This window comes from Hippoglossus stenolepis, chromosome 8, assembly GCF_022539355.2.
Source record: "Hippoglossus stenolepis isolate QCI-W04-F060 chromosome 8, HSTE1.2, whole genome shotgun sequence".
Lineage (NCBI taxonomy): Eukaryota > Metazoa > Chordata > Actinopteri > Pleuronectiformes > Pleuronectidae > Hippoglossus > Hippoglossus stenolepis.
Genome location: NC_061490.1, coordinates 16,567,183 through 16,584,468, shown reverse-complemented (window position 1 = coordinate 16,584,468; position 17,286 = coordinate 16,567,183). Strand labels below are relative to the sequence as shown.

At 47.1% G+C, this 17,286-nt stretch overlaps 1 protein-coding gene across 6 annotated transcripts; it reads left to right on the top strand.

The window, feature by feature from the left end:
- Window positions 1-481: 481 nt before the first annotated feature.
- LOC118113702 (histone-lysine N-methyltransferase ASH1L) lies at window positions 482-17,096 on the top strand. 6 transcript variants are annotated; one of them, XM_035163637.2, is made up of 14 exons: window positions 486-1,241; window positions 4,815-5,708; window positions 6,583-10,708; window positions 12,167-12,515; window positions 12,700-12,873; window positions 12,960-13,054; window positions 13,137-13,210; window positions 13,311-13,356; window positions 13,696-13,736; window positions 13,824-13,894; window positions 13,986-14,161; window positions 14,687-14,778; window positions 14,876-15,021; window positions 15,103-17,096. In XM_035163637.2, the coding sequence occupies exons 2-13, from the start codon at window positions 5,019-5,021 to the stop codon at window positions 15,005-15,007; spliced, it is 6,066 nt and encodes a 2,021-aa protein (XP_035019528.2). In that variant the 5' UTR covers window positions 486-1,241; window positions 4,815-5,018; the 3' UTR covers window positions 15,008-15,021; window positions 15,103-17,096. The 6 variants fall into 6 exon arrangements, 3 of the variants coding, with proteins under 3 accessions (XP_035019530.2, XP_035019528.2, XP_035019529.2); XM_035163638.2 differs by lacking the exon at window positions 486-1,241 and adding an exon at window positions 2,900-4,509; XR_004697359.2 differs by lacking the exon at window positions 15,103-17,096 and having other exon boundaries at window positions 484-1,241; window positions 13,986-14,174; window positions 14,876-14,926.
- The last annotated feature ends 190 nt before the right edge of the window (window positions 17,097-17,286 follow it).

Genomic DNA, 17,286 nt, shown 5'->3' with positions numbered 1-17,286 from the left:
ATAGCCCATATTCACAAATCACAATTTATCTCATAGGGCTTTAACAAGGTGAGACATCCTCTGAGGAGAAACTACAAAAACAAACCTTGTACATTATGATTGTTGCAGAGTCTTGGAAAGTATTGCTATAAGTACTCAATAACACTATTAATAACAACAATAAATAAATGTTCTATATTCTTCTTTTATCCTTATAATAATAATATTGCTTTGATCATTAATGTTTATTATTACTTTATTTTAATGTTTAAAACTTATACTTTATATAAGTATGAATACTAAAAATAGTCAATGTTTTGTTGTGCATTACACTGATTTTTTTATTTCAACTGCTTGAAAAACAGATGAACTTTTTAATAAGTGCTCAGCCCTGAGCTGCCCTTTCCCCCCCACCCCCCTCTCTCTGCTGTGAAGCTCCTGTTACATTACACCATGCAACTTTTCAGCTGCTCTCTCACAATCCTACCAGCCAACCTATTTTAGCCAAGTCGTCGCCATTTTATTAAGCGTCTAAATAGCCCTCCCCGTTCGCCTGTTATGAACCGCAACGAGATCCTGCGCCGTGTTCACCGTTTAATCTCGTCCTCTGCCTCTGACCACATGAAAATGGCCACGCAGTTGCATTCCCGCACATCCAGGCAACCTCTCTCTCTGCTCTGGTAACCACACGCACATACACACATACACACACACACACATACATACACACACACATACACGCACACGTAAACGCACACACACATGCACACACGTACGCTGCCTTCATTGCCTTCAGCAGCGCGTCGTCCTGACACGTTAACAGCCTGTGCGCAAATACGCAAGCGGCACAATCTGAGCCATTACTATCGCGGGAGGGAGCGACGTAACTTTCCCCGAGAGAAAAAGGAGAAGAAGAAGAAGTGGTGGCAGGACAAAAAAATAAAAAACCACCAGCAGCTCCAGTGTAACCAGTCCGCCACCTAGCTGCAGAGACGCGCCGACTGTCGACTGTATGATTATGAAAACACCCGCGCCAATGTTGTTGCACAGCGGGCTCCGCGCTCGGATGGCACCGAAACTCGGCGTTAGGAGGTGTTTTAACCTCCGCTGGCCTCACTTATGCAATCAAAGCAACGTCTAATGCACCAGGAGCTGTCGGCGCGAAGAAGAAGAAGAAGAGGAAGAGGAGGAGAGGAGAGCAGGACAGCAACACCTTCACCTCCTCCTGCCTAAACGCAGTTGGCTCCGGGACGCGCTCTCGGGTAAGTAGCCTACGTAGCCTTATTACGGATTGTCATGGCAGTGTGCGTGAATGTGTGCAGGCCTGACATCAACACAACCAAATCACTGGAGGTTACGGGGATATTTTTTGTGTGTGAGTGCATCCGCTTTGCGCTAATTTTATCCCTTGTTGCTGAGTGTATGTATGCGCCCCCACCGTTCTCCGTGCACGGTGATATTTCTTATTTCAATGTTGCTGACACCAGCAGAAGAGCCAGCAGAGGACAGACGGATAGAAGAGAAGGGGAGAAAAAGCAGAGGTGTCTCGGGACTAATCCACAACACAAACCCTGCAAGAGCAAGCACATTTTCATGCTACGTACACCGCCCCCTCCTAATCCACTTCCATGTTGAGTTTCAACGTGCAACTATGAGTGTGTGTGTGTGTATGTGTGTGTGTGTTTATAGGAGCTCGGATGTGCGATGTATTTCGTTATGGAGGTATAGGAGCGACGACAACAACAACACGTGCATGTGTGTATCATTTGTAAGTGCGACAGCAGAGTGATTTTCAGCGGGTGCGCAAAGTCATCATGGAGAAGGGAGCTCCTGTTGACGTGCCCAGTAAACCAGCGAGAGGCTGCTCCAGTGCGGTTAACACCCCCACTGCTGCCCGTACTGTATCTACAGTAGCAACATCAGTCAGCCTACGCAGCTGCGACCTGGGTACACAATGTACGACCAACACACTTTGAATACACCCCAACTAATATGTGTGTGCGCGCGCGTGTGTGTGTGTGGTCCAGGTATTGCTCCTGCTCTGGGGACCTATATCTGTTTGCTCAGTCACAATATGGGGACTTGTCTTCCTTATGGGGACAAAAATAAAAGTCCACATAACGCGAATCAATAAATTGAAAAGTGAAGACATGATTTAAGGCTAAGTTTAGGTGTAGTTTAGGGTCAGGGTAAAGGTAAGGGTTTAGGGTAAGGCAAGTAGTAACTGGTTAAGGCTATTTTAGTGTTCGGGTTAGTTTAGGGGACAATACATTCAAACACCTGCAGATGCTGAGAAGGCACAGGCACAGATTTATATATTTGTCCATCTGTTACGTGAAAAACAGGTTAGGGGACAGAGCGGGGGGGTTAAGTTAGTGTTAGAGGACGAGGCAAGGTGTTAAGGTTATGGTTAGAAGACAGGGCAGGGGGTTAAGGTTAGCGTTAGGGAATGGGGCACGGGGTTAAGGTTAGGTTAAGGGACAGGGCAGGGCTAACCCCTGGATATGGAAATTTAAAAAAACAGAAAGGAGGTAAGTGAGTTAATAGGTGCATATGCAGACCAAGTTAGTTGGGATTAGAGTAAGGGTTAGGATTAGGTATGCATGTAGGGTTTGGATTAGGGAGAGGCAAGTAGTAGCCTAATTACAGTTAAGGTTAGAGTAAGTCTCCAGCAACTGACTTGAGACTTGTCTTATGGGGACAAAAATCAAGTACCCATAACGTAAATCGTTAAATTTCAAGGTGAGGTGTGTGTGTGTGAGGAGGAGGGAGACTGAAGTGAAAACATCCCTGAACATATGGAGCATCACCCACTGTGTGAGGCTTCATGGTTCATATGTGAGATGCCAACACAGCAACCGGATTTCCAGGGGGCAGCGCGGCCATGCTCCTGCTGTTGTCAGGCAGATGACAATGGTGCTGTAGTTATTGATGATAACACCGTCATGGGATGCTGATGATGGCTGGAAATATGGTGGGCCGTTATCATGATTTAATCGTCTCCTCGGCGCTGCCAAGGAGCCAACACGGACTACAGTGTCAAGTCCACCCATCATCCTGTCACTGGGAAACGCTTCTGGTCTAATGTTAGAATAATTCAGAGTTATGTTTGAGCGGTATAGCTGTGGAGAGTATAAAAAGCTATTAGTATGCACTTTGACTCAGGTTGAATGGACTTGCCCTTTTAGGTTTGCAAACCTGCCACTCTAATTCTGTTTTTAGAGTCACTTTGCACAATTTGATCATAACTCGTATGACTCCAGATTTCTCCTCATGCCCTGATTCCTCCTCAGTTTGCACCTCTTCATACAGGTCAGGCTTCTGGAGTAGAGGTCATGATAAAAAGTGGCTGCTGTGATTTAAGAGGACCGCTGTCCATCTCTGTGCTCATTTTTATTTCACTGTGAGGAGGAGGTTTGGCCTTGGAAATGCTTTCCAATACGGTTGCATAACAGCAAGTTATTGGAACAGATGTTGATTTGAGCTCGGCGTGATTCAAGGAAAAAAAGGTTTGGGTGTGGGGGGACCAGGAGGCACGAGAGATAGCCCACTGAGCTCTTGAATGAAAATATTATCCGAGATGCAGTTGTAAGTTTAAGGGGGCCGTTTGACGTGTTGAGAGACAGATGAGCTATTTCATAAGAGGCTCTCAGGAGCAATTTGCAGGAATGCTTGGCAGGGTGTGTTTGATTAGAAAACGGATGAGTGTCTTTCTTAATGAGAGAGAATAATGAAGGAAGCATGACAGAAGATGCTGCTTCCCTATCCCCGATACGTTGGGTCGAAAACCGGACTGAACATGGTGCGAGTGAGAGTGAAAGTTTTCCTGGTGAGGAGAATGTTATTTTAGGGTGTGTTGCTCTGCTGTAATGTCACATTAAAAGTCCATTTACAATGGGGTCAATGAAAAGCTTACTTGACTTAGAGGAAGCAATGGGAGGAGGAGGAATTTGCACTCCTTTCCAAAAATAAGTTTTACCCTTTCCTACGGATTTGTGTTACCACTACTGAAAAAGGGGGAGGAGGGGAACGGTCGGACCGTGAATAGAGGGATTTAGGCAGGAGAGGAGAAAAAGAACGAAGCGGAGGAGGAAATATGGTTCTGATTAACATGGATACAGTGCATGAGTTGACCATTTTACTGTGTGGTCTACAGGGAGAGAGCGAGAGGAGAGTGGATGGGACTAATAGAGAATGCATGCAAACGCTTTCTGCCAAACATGAAGAGGGGAGTTTCGGAGAGAAAAGACAGTACAGCAGAGGGAAGGGTGGGAGGAGAAGTGCTAGTGGGAGTAGCTGAGAACAGAAGGCGCAAAGACAGTGGGGAGAGGAGGGGAGGAGACTGGATCAAGTGTTTGAATTAGTCGGGAGCTGATTGATTGATATATTGATTTGAGAAAGAGGACGCAGGGTATAAAGGTTGGAACATAAGTAAAAGCGTAGAGGTTTAACGAGCGTTTGCTGTCGTTCAGAGTTGCCGTTGTCTATGGATTATCGGAGAAAACTATCTGACCGTGATTTTGAAAGAATGTGAGTAGGTCTTTCTTTCCCGTTAGTGCCGACGTTCTGGGAAACGGCAGCGTTGATTGGTCCCGTGGGTTTTCTGTATGATGAGATCATCTCTGTGGACACACACTTTACCACCTCTCTACAGCTGCCTGCAGGAAGGGGACTTTCCCCTCGATTCCCGTACTTCTGCTATTCTGCATCTGAGCTCACTGAAATGACTAATCACTGGCCTCTCTATCTTTCTGTTTCTGTCTGTCCCCTCTCTCTTTCTCTCTTTCTCTCTTTCTCTCTTTCTCTCTCTCTGCCTCAACCTTACTCCCTCTCAGTTGGAGCTGAAAAGAGAAGAGAGAGACCTTGGCTGGACGAGGACACCCAACTGCGCCTGCTGTTTTAGGATATCCTTTTGGAAATCTCCTGATCTAGACCTGCATTTAGCCCATTGACCCTTGACCCCATCAACACCAACAAGTACATTTGAGTGTTATACTGGGCACCCCACTGCATCCTGCTTCTCCCCCCTGACTTCTCTGATGGACCAGAGAGTGAAGGGGGGAACCCCTCCATCCACAAACTCCAATCTGGACCCCACCTCTGCTCCTGAGGACTCTGAACAGGACCATGTGGCAGAGAAAAAGAGAGGAAGAGGTGATGGGGAGAATGGAGATGTGGGGAAAAAGGAGGAGGAGAAAAAGGGAGCAGGAAGGAAGCGAGAAGGGGACAAGGGGGCAGTGCTGGAGTTGCTCATCGAGGGGCGCTGTGGAAGTGCAGGGCAGCAACAGCTTCAGATCTCTGGCAGAGAGACCAGCTGCCCTGAGGGGAATGTGCGACTCCGGATCGGGCTCCAGGCCAAACGCACCAAGAAACCGCCCAAGATCTTGGAGAGCTACGTCTGCAAACCCACCATCAGGACCTATCAGAGACAAGGCAGGGGGGGTCTGTCGAGGGTGGATGGTGAAGGGGGTGTGGGGCAACAGAGCAAAACCAGCTCTACCCCAGATGAGACAACCAGAGAGCAGCGCTCAAGCTTGGATGCTGTCCAGACCACATCCAAACAAACTGCATCTGCTGCTTCACCACAACTGGCTTCATCATTATCCTCGTCATCATCATCATCATCTTCGTCATCGCAGCCACTGTCATTATCATCAACATTTGCTGCAGCTACCACCCCAGCCTCAGTCCCTGCCACTGCCAGCCAGGGGACAAAGTCTGCCAAACAGGTAAGTTAAGGACAAAGGCAATTTTCCTCACACACGCACAGATTCCTTCATGTCAGCTGCCGATCTCAAACCTGTTATTAGCTGAATTTACCTGGAAAAAGAGTTACAGGTAGTTTAGGCATTTAGATGTTATGGAACATCTGTGCTTTAGCTTTGTTTAGTTTTTTGTAGATAACCATGGTGCAAAATCGCCCTAACTATATGCTCAGTAATAATAAGGTCAAATGAGCTATTGTCTCAGTGCAGCACATTTAAATAAACACACCTATAAATAGGACAACAGCACGGCAACCACTTGGAGCTATTACAGACATTGGTCCATCAGTCCTTATGACAATCACCCGAGGGGAAGCTTATTGCTTTAGCTGCACAAACACCACTCAGACTGCAGCATACCAAAATTACAGGACAAGTATGAAATGTCAAGCCTTCTCATCTGTATTAGTGGCAATTTATAGCTACCAATAGCACAGCTTTCTCTCTCTCTTTCCGTCTCTGCCAGGCTCTCTATATCTGTCCCTCTCTTCTATTTTTACATCCCCTCTTTTCTCTACCTGCTCTCATTTATCTTTCACTCCCCCTTCTGTCCCTGTCCCACTCCCTTCCTCGCGGTTTCTCTGCCTTTGTATTTCTCCTTTCTGTGTCAGCCCCATTCCTGTTTCCATCACCTCACTCTCTCCTTCTCCACAGTTTGCCCTCTTTTCTCTGCCTGATTGAGTCATTTTGTTCTCACTCTCTTTTAATGGTCAGACAAAAACAAAAGCATTTCAGTTATTGTCTCTTCTCCATTGTCCTTCACTGTTGTCAACAGCAAACTAATGGATGTCACAGCCTTTGCAGTCTATGACAGAGATTGCATGTTTGCATTCCCCAGGTTCCTACCAAACTGGCCAATAAGACAGAGGTGAATTCAAATGGCTCATCTGAGAAAGTGAAGAAAGAGAAGCTTCCTACTGTCAATGGCCAGCCTTTTCCTGCAGGACACAAACCCTGCTCACCCACAACCGACCAGACAGCTTCAACTACTCCTTCCACCACATGCATCCAGACACCTTCTGCATCGGAGACCAGAAATGAAGGAAACGCCACCAAGAAGCATAATGGTTTGGTACAGACAGCGAGACAGAAGGGACTATCAAATGGGAAATGCTGTGCCGACATTCTTGGCACTTCCTTGTCATCAAGAATTAAAGTTGGAAAACACAGCAGTTCTTCCTCTGTTTCTTCCATGGACTCTACGACAAGACCTCCAGTTTCCACCAGCTCCCATAAAGAACTTAGCCTGTCTAACAAGAGTAGGCCAGACTCTCCGTCAGTCACATCGAAACCACAGTCCTCCCCCGCTGCGGAGCTCTCCTCTACCCAATCCCAAGATCAGAATGTCTCTCTACAGACATCACTAGAGAAAAAGAGAGAGAAAGAGAAGAAATCAAAGAAAGAGAAACGGAAAGACAAAAAATCCAAGCGCGATAGGTTGGTAGTTGAAAGAGCGAAGACTGAGAGCAGAAAGGAGGAGGGCAAGAAGAAGAAAAAGGAGAAAGGGAAAGAGGGAAAATCAAGGCATGGTAAAGAAAAAGTTGAAAGACATAGGAGTGATGATATGTGGAGAGATGAACTAAAGACTGAAAGAGCAAAGGCTGAGAAAAAGAGGGATAAGCTTAGCCCAGAGAGACAAAGAGCAGAAGACAATAATCCAAAATGTGGAGAAACAGTTGATAAACTAGATAAAGTACTGAATCCAAGCAGAGCAGAAGAGAAAGACAAGACAGATGACAGTTGTAAGTCAGTTAAACAAGCTGAGTCCATAACAACAGGTGACGCAAGTAAATCAAAAGAACAAGAAAGACATTCAGTTGTGCCTCCAAGCCACCCCTCTTCTTCTGCTCCTCCCTCTCTGCCCACCCCCTCTACCCGTGCCCCCATTTCTCCCCCTTCTTTCCCCCAAGAGCAAGACAGCCGACCACTCAAGAAACGTAAGGCTAGACGGCCCAGCTGGACCAAGCTGGTGCACCGAGCTCAGAGGGCAGAAAATTATGAAGCCGCCTCTGATTCCCAACATAATCCTTCACTAAATTTCTCCCAGAACCCCAAGACAACCCTTCCTGCCAAGGCCACTTTCCAACCGACCGATGACTCGCACCCAACGTCTATCTCCTTAAGCAGCAGCTCCTCCCCTCTCTCTTCTGCAACCAAACCTCCATCCCCAAAGCACCCAATTTTAGATCCTAGCCCCCCTGCATCCAGATGCCCCATAACTCCTGCCCGAAAAAGGGGCCGGCCTAAATCCCACAGCTCTAGTTTAGATGAGCATCCCCCTAGACTTTCACTGAATGCTATCCCAGCAGAGGAGCCTCTTCTGGGGTGTAACGGAGTTCAGAAAGCCCCTCTACTGGAGCCAAATCCAATACTGGAGTGTGCCGCTCAGTCTCAATCCAGCCCCAAGAAGCGTGGCCGTCCTCCCAAACGACCCCTCCCAGAGGAACAGAATGGAGATGCACTGAATCCCACTGATGATACAGAGGGGAGTAAAGATTTTCATGCTCATGATAAGGGGAACAGAAAGCTAAAGATCAGGAGGCTCATTAATGAGATGAAGAAAAGAAAGAAGAGGAGACTTCACAAGGTAATGCTGTCTGGGTACGTTGGAAAGGAGGGAAGGGGAGTAGAGGCAGCAGATGGCGAGACCTCTCTGAGAACGTGTAAATCAATAGAAGCTACAACAGTGCATACGTTCTCAGCCCTGTCCTCCTCCTTTGGGAGCAAGCTGGGCCCTCAGATCAATGTGAGCAAGAGAGGGACCATCTACATGGGCAAGAGACGAGGACGCAAGCCTAAAGTCCAAACAGCTAACCTGAATTCCAACTCCCAGAGCTCCACTCAGTCGAGTCTGTTTACCAGTCCTCCTGAAACATCTCTCTTCTCGTCTAACCAGCCCCAGCCTCCTGCTTCTCACCCCTTTCCCTCCCCATCTCTTACCCACTCTAGTGGGGCCCAGAGTCCCTACAGTGAGGGCAGCATGGCAGAACCAACGTCTTCCCTACTATTTTCTCACCCCTTCTCCCTCCCTTCCCCATCATCATCCTGTACCTCCCCGCGTCCTCCCTCCTCCTCTTCCCTCTCTCCCTTTGTAAAGAAGAGTTGTCCATGTCAGGGAAGGCTTCACTTCCCCTTTCACCAGTCTACATGTAAGCTCTCCTGTCCCATCCCGCCACTGCATCACACACCTGGCTCCCCTGGCCACCTCAAAGACGCCACCCCCTCCCCCAGGAGTGAATCACAGAGCGAAGAGACACTGCCTAGCGACAGCGGAATCGGAATGGATAACAACAGTGTTTCTGAGCGAGGGGAGGTGAGGGGAGCTCGAGGCATTCTCAGGTTGGGGTCAGGAATGATGCTTGGGGGTCAAAGACACCCCTCCTCTCTTGTGGACCGTCCCTCTCCTGTCTCATCACCCCCCTCTCATATCCCCAGACACACAAACTCAATCAGCAACTCAAGTAATGTAGAGCGGCACAGAGACAGACACCGGCACAGGCGGAGAGATTATGACTGTTCCTCTTCCTGTACGTGCTTGTGCCCCTGCCCAGGACACAATAAGTGCAGTCATTCAGACTATTATCCTTGCCTTGGGCACAATGCACTGAAGAGACAGAAAAATAAACACAAAAAGAAGCACCAGCAGCTGCACATGCAGGATCCAGAGTTTCTGGCCGAACTCGAAGACCTGATCGGTCAATTCAGTGAGGTCCACATCGGTAGGCGAAGTTGGGTGAGGACAGGTCTGGGACAGGGCTTTGATGGGAGTGGGACTTCTGCAGGAGGAAGGCGACATCACCCCTCCTCCCATCCTCTCCGCTCCAACATCTTCAGGATCAATCTGAATGGTTTCTACTCTCCTCACCCTTCGTCTTACGCTTCTAATCCCTCCTTTTCCCCCCAGCCTTTCTACCCCTGCCAGCAAGTGCATTGTAACAGGAAGCCTGATCGTAGACAGTGTGGCTGCCCCTCAAAGTTCCAGGAGACCATTGAAAACATGGGCTTTTACAGCGGCTATCCCCCAGCCACAACACTTTACCACCACCTCCCTAACTCCTACCCACTTCCCTCTCCTCACCAGTATGCCACCCATCAGCCCCACCATGCCCACTTCCTCCTCAACCCCGCCAGATTCCACAGACGCAGGAGCAGGTTGCTGAGAGAAGGAGCGTTAGGAGGAGAGGTTGAGGGAGATATAGGAGGAGGAGGCAGTGGAGGAAGCCCACATCTCAGCTCAGGGTTCGCACCCAGCCTTTCGTGTGGCTGTGGGAGGAGTGATCACAAACACAAACATAAACATCGTCACCGGCACTGCGAGCGAGACATGGATGATGAGGAGGAGTTGCACGGGGACGAGGAGGAAGACAGCATGGAGCGAGAGGGATTGGCCAGTTCCAAGTCCAGGTCTGGGTTCATTTTGGGGCAAGGAGACGTAGGAAGGAAAGGGACAAGAGGAATGGGGAGCATGCTTTCCAAAGAATCACCTTGGTTGTGTGAGAATGGAAATGATTCCTTCTCCTCTGCTGCTGCCGCCACATCATCATCATCGTCTTCCTCAGCTGAGAGGTACAAACACATGTCTCTCACCTCACTGGGGCTGGGTTCCTCTCACCTGTCTTCATTCGGAGGAGGCTGGGGCGGTCTGGGTCAGAGCTGGATGAAATTTGGCAGCCTGGGAGGGCCAGGATTTGGAAACTCAAACCCCAGCTGGAGGGGCTTCACTGCGGAGCAACGCACAGGCAGACTGATCGCATCAGACGGAGAGGACGAAGATGGTGAGGACTTTCAAGAGTCACACCTGTACAGGACGCCCCCTTCCCCAACGCACACCAACCTGTTCACATCTGCCGCCATGGCAACAGGAGGCAGGGGCCCGAGGAGTGGATTGGCCAGCAGGAATTCAGGAAGTGAAGAGAGGTCATGGAGGAGAGACGAGCCAGCTTGGAGAGAGAGGAGAGAATCAGGTGAGGATGCATGAGAGACTTAATCTATACAAATGTGAATGAATAGATCAAAATTAGGTTATTTTAGCAGTAGTGCTAAAGTTGTTGCTTACACTTGGATGTAGTAGCACTGTTTTGAATTTCAGTGGATGGAAACTGATAAATGCTTCATCAGTTGCACAGTTGTATTCGCTGATTATTTCATCTCCAGAAAATATGAATGTTCAGAAAACTGGCAGTCATTTAGATGATGTGGGGGATCTAACATCAACTGTGCCTACCATTGAAATACAACAATAGCAACCAAATTGTGACAGCTAGTTGAGTAAATAAGTTTTATGCCAAGAGTCTTTTTACAGCGGCTCAGCATGACAGATTTTTATATTTGCACTGAAACGAGTGTGTGGCACCAGGAGTTTACCCAATATAGTGACAGCATGGCTTTTTCTCAGGTGTTGTGGAGCCTCACATCAAAGCCTTGGAGGGTGTCTGAGGAAATCAGACTTTTTATAGTCAATTTCAGACTCCTTCTGCTGTGCAGGGGACGTGCCTGACACACGCACACACACACACACACACACACAAATGCAACCACTCAGCAACTACTCTCTGTTGGAATTTTTATATAGTGTTAGAGCAGGAGGGAGCAGCATCTCGATGGGAATCTGCCAGAAAATCTTTGAAATCTTCCCCGGTCTGCAGCGAACCGCACACTGTTGCAGCCCCGGGCTACCCAGTGAACACAGTCATTAGTTAACCACCAAATTGGCTATTTAAAGACTGGCCTATTCCTCACTGCCGGCCAAAAGCGGCCTATTTGACTTGGAAAAATCCAATAAGGCTCGATTGGTCAGTCTTGTCAGGGCCTGTGGAAAATGGAAGAAAAAGATGAATGACCTCAGGAGTGATTGATGAAGGAAAAGCACGGGGGGTCAGAGCTGGGGCAAAGAGAACTTGTGAGGGGAAGCGTGTTGTTTTTGTGGAATTCATGTGACATCAGTTCATCATCTAACCAAACACACATGTTTTCAAGTACAGCGTGCTAGCATGGGCACATTCACACACACTTTTTCAATCTCTCTCTGTCTGCTCAGCCCTTTGAGATTGTTTGCCACATTAACTGAATCGGCAAAAACAATTTGTGTGCAAGAGTGCATATGTGTGCATGCTCACAGTGAAAAGTATACATGCAGCACAGGGATGGGGTCCGTTCTTCTTTGTGTGTGTGTGTGTGTGTGTGTGCAGATAAATCACTTGTTAATGCATTTCCCAGAAGTGATCTGGTCAGAGGAAATGTTGTGACTCACCTAATCTGCGGCCCGTCCACATGACTCAGCGTAGACTGGCTTCACCTCACACCTCCTGCTGCCTCAATCACTGATCCACATCTGTCTCATTTCCTCTCCGCCACTTACACCCCACCCTCCCCTCCTGCCTCATCCCCTCCCTCCCTCTTTCTGTTTATTTCAATGACGGCAGGTTTACAAGGTGACTCGAGAAGCCGGGGGCAGCAGAAAAGTGTGCCAACACCAGACAGTGTGGCGGTGAAAAACAAAAGAAGGCCAGGACGGCCCAGGAAGCACCCACTGCCCTTCACTGTATCCTCCCCCGCACACCCATCCGCAGCTCCCTCCATGTCATCACTCGACCTCTTGCCAGGACACAACCACAACAGAGATGGACAAGGAGTTGGAGGGAGAAAAGAGGAGCGGGTGCCAGAGAGAGATCGAGGAGGCGACACGGTGCAGCAGGTGACAGAGTCAGAGCTGCAGGCTCGGAGGAAGAGAGGCCGGAAGAGAAAACACGGTGACTCTCCCTGTCATCAGAGGTAAACGCTCACAACTGCATCAAAAGGGAACCTGAGCTGGTTGATTTGAAAATTCAATACAACCACTCACTATCACTATATTAACCTATTGTTTTCAGCACTGTGTGCTAAACCAGTGCCTTTTCTTTCTTTCTCTTTTTCCTCTCTATCATTCTATCTCTCTCTCTTCATGCTTTCCTTTTAGTGTCACTGTGGATAATCCCGAGTGTGACGCCCTCCCTGAATGTTTCGAACAAACGGATGTGGACCAGGCTCCGTCCCAGCCAGTAACCATCCAAAGAGAGGAGAGAGCTGATAGTCCTCCCAGGAAAATGTTTCTGAGGGCGGGTCTTTACTCAGATGATTATAAAACTACAGAGTGAGTAGTAGTAGATTTCATAAACAAGCTATTCTAATAATTGTCAGGTTTTCTGTTTATTAATTTTTTTGGTATGTCTCTCCTAGCCCCCCCTCTCAAGCCCAGCAGATTTGCAGAGAGAGTTTGGAGTACACACCTGGGGAGCAGGAGTACACACTTTTACCTGCTCCCATGCATGTCGGTAAGTAGAGAAGAAAATGCAAACACTGCTGTACTTTGTCGCAGCTGCGATCGTCCATCTAAACTCCCTCTGCGTCCTCAAGGGAAGTACCTGAGGCTGAAGCGGATTCATTTCCAGCTACCCTACGATGTTATGTGGTTGTGGCAGAACAACCAGGTATATAGCACCACATCGCACAGAGAGGACAGAGTTAAAAGTAGATTTTTGGAGTGTAATAATTACACAGGGATGTAATTCTCATCTTATTTGGTTACAGCTTCACAGCCAGCCTGCTGTCCCACTGAAGAGGAAGCGGCGTTACTGTGAGTCCTGATTATTACCTCTGCCAAGGAGGTTATGTTTTCATCTGGGTTTATTTGTTAGCTAGCAGGATTGAGCAAAAAATACTCAACTGATTTCCATGAAACTTTGTTGAGGTGTGGGACATGAACCAAGGAAGTACCCATTCAATTTTGCTGATGATCCAGATCAGGATCCAGGATTTTTGTGTCTGCAATTTTGTGCAGATACAAATACAAATATGCATCTAGTGATTTCGAAAGAGAAGGGCCATTCTAGTTTGATGTGTTATCGTCAGGTTTAGTTGATGGGTCTGATCAATTCTCTCATATCCTTTCTTTCTCTCTTTCTGTTTCCCTCAGGCCGACTGAAGGAGAGATCTCTATCCTCTCACCTGACAGCGGTAAGTTCATGAGGAGAAATGTCCAAGAGTGAAACTTAAATAGTTTGTTCTATAAATCTCACTCGCCATTTGCTTTTTCTTGTACAGGATGAGAGCTCCAGTGACATTACCAGCCTGTTCCCTCACCTCAACATGGAGCCTCTGACCAGCACTGAGAGGTATGGAGAGAACGCAGCGACTCACATTTCAGGATAAAACTACTTGATGTCAGCGTGGACGGCTAATTTCTCTCCCTGTATGTCTGGCCAGGAGCTTTGTGGTGAAACACCACGTGTTCCTTGTGAGGAACTGGGAGCTCATGAGAGACAGACAGACCCGACTGAGGATAGAGAGGGAGAGGGAGAGAGATGCAGAGGGGGAGGAGAGGGACTCTCGGCATCTGTCCTGCGACGGAGCCAGTGGGGACGACAGCCACATCAAGTCAGGTCCATGAAGCAAGTGTGTGTGTTAGTTTTCGTTTTTGTAGGTGTTCGTGTATGCATTCGCGGTTCTTCTCTATACATTTTCATACAGTTCATGTGTATGGACTCCCTTTTGTGTCCTGTGTTTGTGTCTTTAACTTTGTGTGTGTTTGTGTGCGTGCGTGTGCGTGTGTGTGTGTGTTCTGCTCACAGCTCGTCATCCTCATATTTGGCTTGTCTCTCCATATCACAGTCAGCAGCACAAACTAAGCAGTTTTCCAACCACAGAATTTCAGCCTGCAGAAATGTTTCCCCGTTTCTGTCATCCCCTCCTGGTATCCAAAAACCCAGCAGGCATCAACTTTCCCCATTAGCAGTGAAACCACACAGTTTCCACCAAAGCCTCCCTGACTGATTGCGGATAAGAGTCAAGGGGATATAAGTACATTAGCATAATTACAGATCAGTAAAAAAAAGAAAGCGATGACGTGCTCTTTTCTCTCCTGACTCCACTAACATACAGTCCGCTGTTTGACCTCTGACCCTCAGATCAGCCAGTGGGGGTGGAGGTGACGGATATCAGCAGTGACCCTCTGCATCAGAGTCAGGACACCTCCAGCTCGCTCACTGCCTGCCCCTTTGTGAGTCGACAATGCTACCCACGGAAAAAAAATACGTAATTCCTTTTTGTGAATGCAAATCTCCAAGACGATAAAAATCTGTTTTTGCTCACCACAGCCCCACAAAACCCAGAACAGACCAGAGGAGGAGGAGGGACGGAAGGATAGTCTAGGGGAGGAAGAGGTCTGCAGCAGAGAACAGAGGAGGAGACGGCTCAACGATTTACTTTTGACCCTGCAGCATTCATAAGCTAACGGAGGCCGGTGAGCAGAGCAACACATACAGGAAGAGGACTCTGAGATGTATATGCATTGTTTTGTTGACAGTATCTTGCCTTTATGTAGGTGGGACCACTCTGCAAGGGGGACCAGGCCCACCACCGGACAGACAGACACCAAACTGATGTCACAGCACTACTATCAACAGTGGTAGTGCCGCAGAGGAAAAGCAAGAAAGGAAGAAGAGAGCCGGAGAATCACAGAGGCTGAAAAATGCAAGAAAGACAAATCGCACACGAACAGATGAGTGTGTTGAACCCGCTCTGAAGGGCATCACACCAAGGATGAAACCATGGCAACGCATCTTTTGTCCAAGCGGCAAGGGATGAGAGAAGCGGAAAGAGACTGTCCCGGATGGAGAGAGAGAGAAACAGACCAGCTGAGATGAATTTGCACTAGTGCTGGATGAACAAGCACACTAAAGATTGTATGTATGCTGAGTGGACACACTATAAATGCACACACACATACATTTTGACTGCTCTTACTTCAGCACCTTAAGCAAACTGGGAGAGAGACATTTGCTCACTGATTGAAAGTGGACGTATGTAAAGTGCTCAGAATTTCGGCGAGACAAGGAGCTCACAAACTGCCCCGGGGGGAACTCAAATGTAGCCTGGGCACCTAAGTAGGTCAAAATTGAACCCTCGTTTTTGCTTGTTAGGCTTTCAAAGTCACATTGCACCTTTGGGGAAACTACACGAGGAGAAAGCGAGCCAGTTAAAAATCTGTTGAGGCAGTGTTAAGGTTGTTTTTTTTCTTCACTTTACCGAGACAGTGTCTGCTATGTACCAGTGAATAGGCAGGGGAGGGGGGCGGGCTTAGCGATAGGAATTTTGGCATCGCCGCTAGAGAATTTCTAATGAGGTTTTAAGAAAGAAGTTATTTTTGAAAAAAAAAAAAAAGAGAAGGCAGCTTGAGAACTGTCTGCAGCAGCAATGGACAAAATATATTCATGATAGGAATGTTTATTGTTATTGACTATTTTCAGTATTGCTTCCTGGGTGAGGGAGGGAGGGAGAGGGGTGACAAAAGAGTAACAAAAAAAGTGTGTCTGTTTACTTCAGACTGCCTTTGAGAATGTTTCGCTCTTTGCTCCAGAGCATTGACAATCAGAATGTGCTCGGAGGGTGAGGAAGACAAAGACGAGAGGAAAGGGAATAAAAAACGGATTGGCCCCCAAAATGCTCTGTAGAAGTGCCATGTTGTCTTGTGTATGTACCTAAGTGAACTCATGCAGTCTTTAAAAGCAATATCTCTTCTGATAAGAACTATATAAGGACTTCCTTTGTTATGTTTATTTTTTATTTTTTAAGTTGTGAATATTTGAGGTCGACTTTTCTGTACAGATGCGCCGTAGATTGTTCTCATCTTAGAAGCATCGGGCCGAGTAACCATAAGCGTTTAGTTTCATGTGAATGTACATAGAGAGAGACCTGTTTTCCTTCTATCTGCAGTAGCGTGTAAAATTAGTATTATACCTGACAATACTATCTGGATTATACATAAAGGTTATAATCAAATCTACCATTTACTAAGATGTTTTTAAAGCAGATATACAGCTGACCAATATATCAGACATTTCTCCTTAAAATTGACTATGATTGTATATGATTTTTTTGTAGAACTACATCATTTCTTTCTTTTTTTGCCGAGCATACTCCTTTTTTAATTGGTCAGACAATCAGTGACAGTGAATTAGTTTTTCCAGTGTTACATTTTAAGCTCTCTTTTCTGTAGTGCGGCTTCTAGTTACAAGCCAAGAAAGTGCAATTTCTTTGACTGTTTACATACCGTATGTATATTTTTCCTCTTTCCTTTTTTAACTAAGAGCACTACGTTATTGCCAGTGGATGATTAACTTTATAGCAAAGGTACACACATACAGAGTTATTTATCTAGTTTGCATGACATGTAACCTTTGCCTGTTGCCTCCAATAACATGCATCTGAAAACAAAACATCAACAACAGTTATAACTCAACGCCATAGAATGTCAGCTCAGATGTTTCGCCTCTATATCCATAATAATAAAAGCATTTTATGTCGACTAGTACTAAACCCTGCAGAGTCTGCGTGTGTCAGTTACAAAACCTCCTTCCTGTTGTGTGTGTGTGTGTGTTTGTGGTTGTGCTGCAGTGATGTTAATCAGCTTGAGCTAACAGTGCTATCTAGTGGTGTCAGATTGTATATCTCACCCCGTGTTGTCCTCCATAATGACCCACAATGGAGGACACTGTCAAAAGAACCC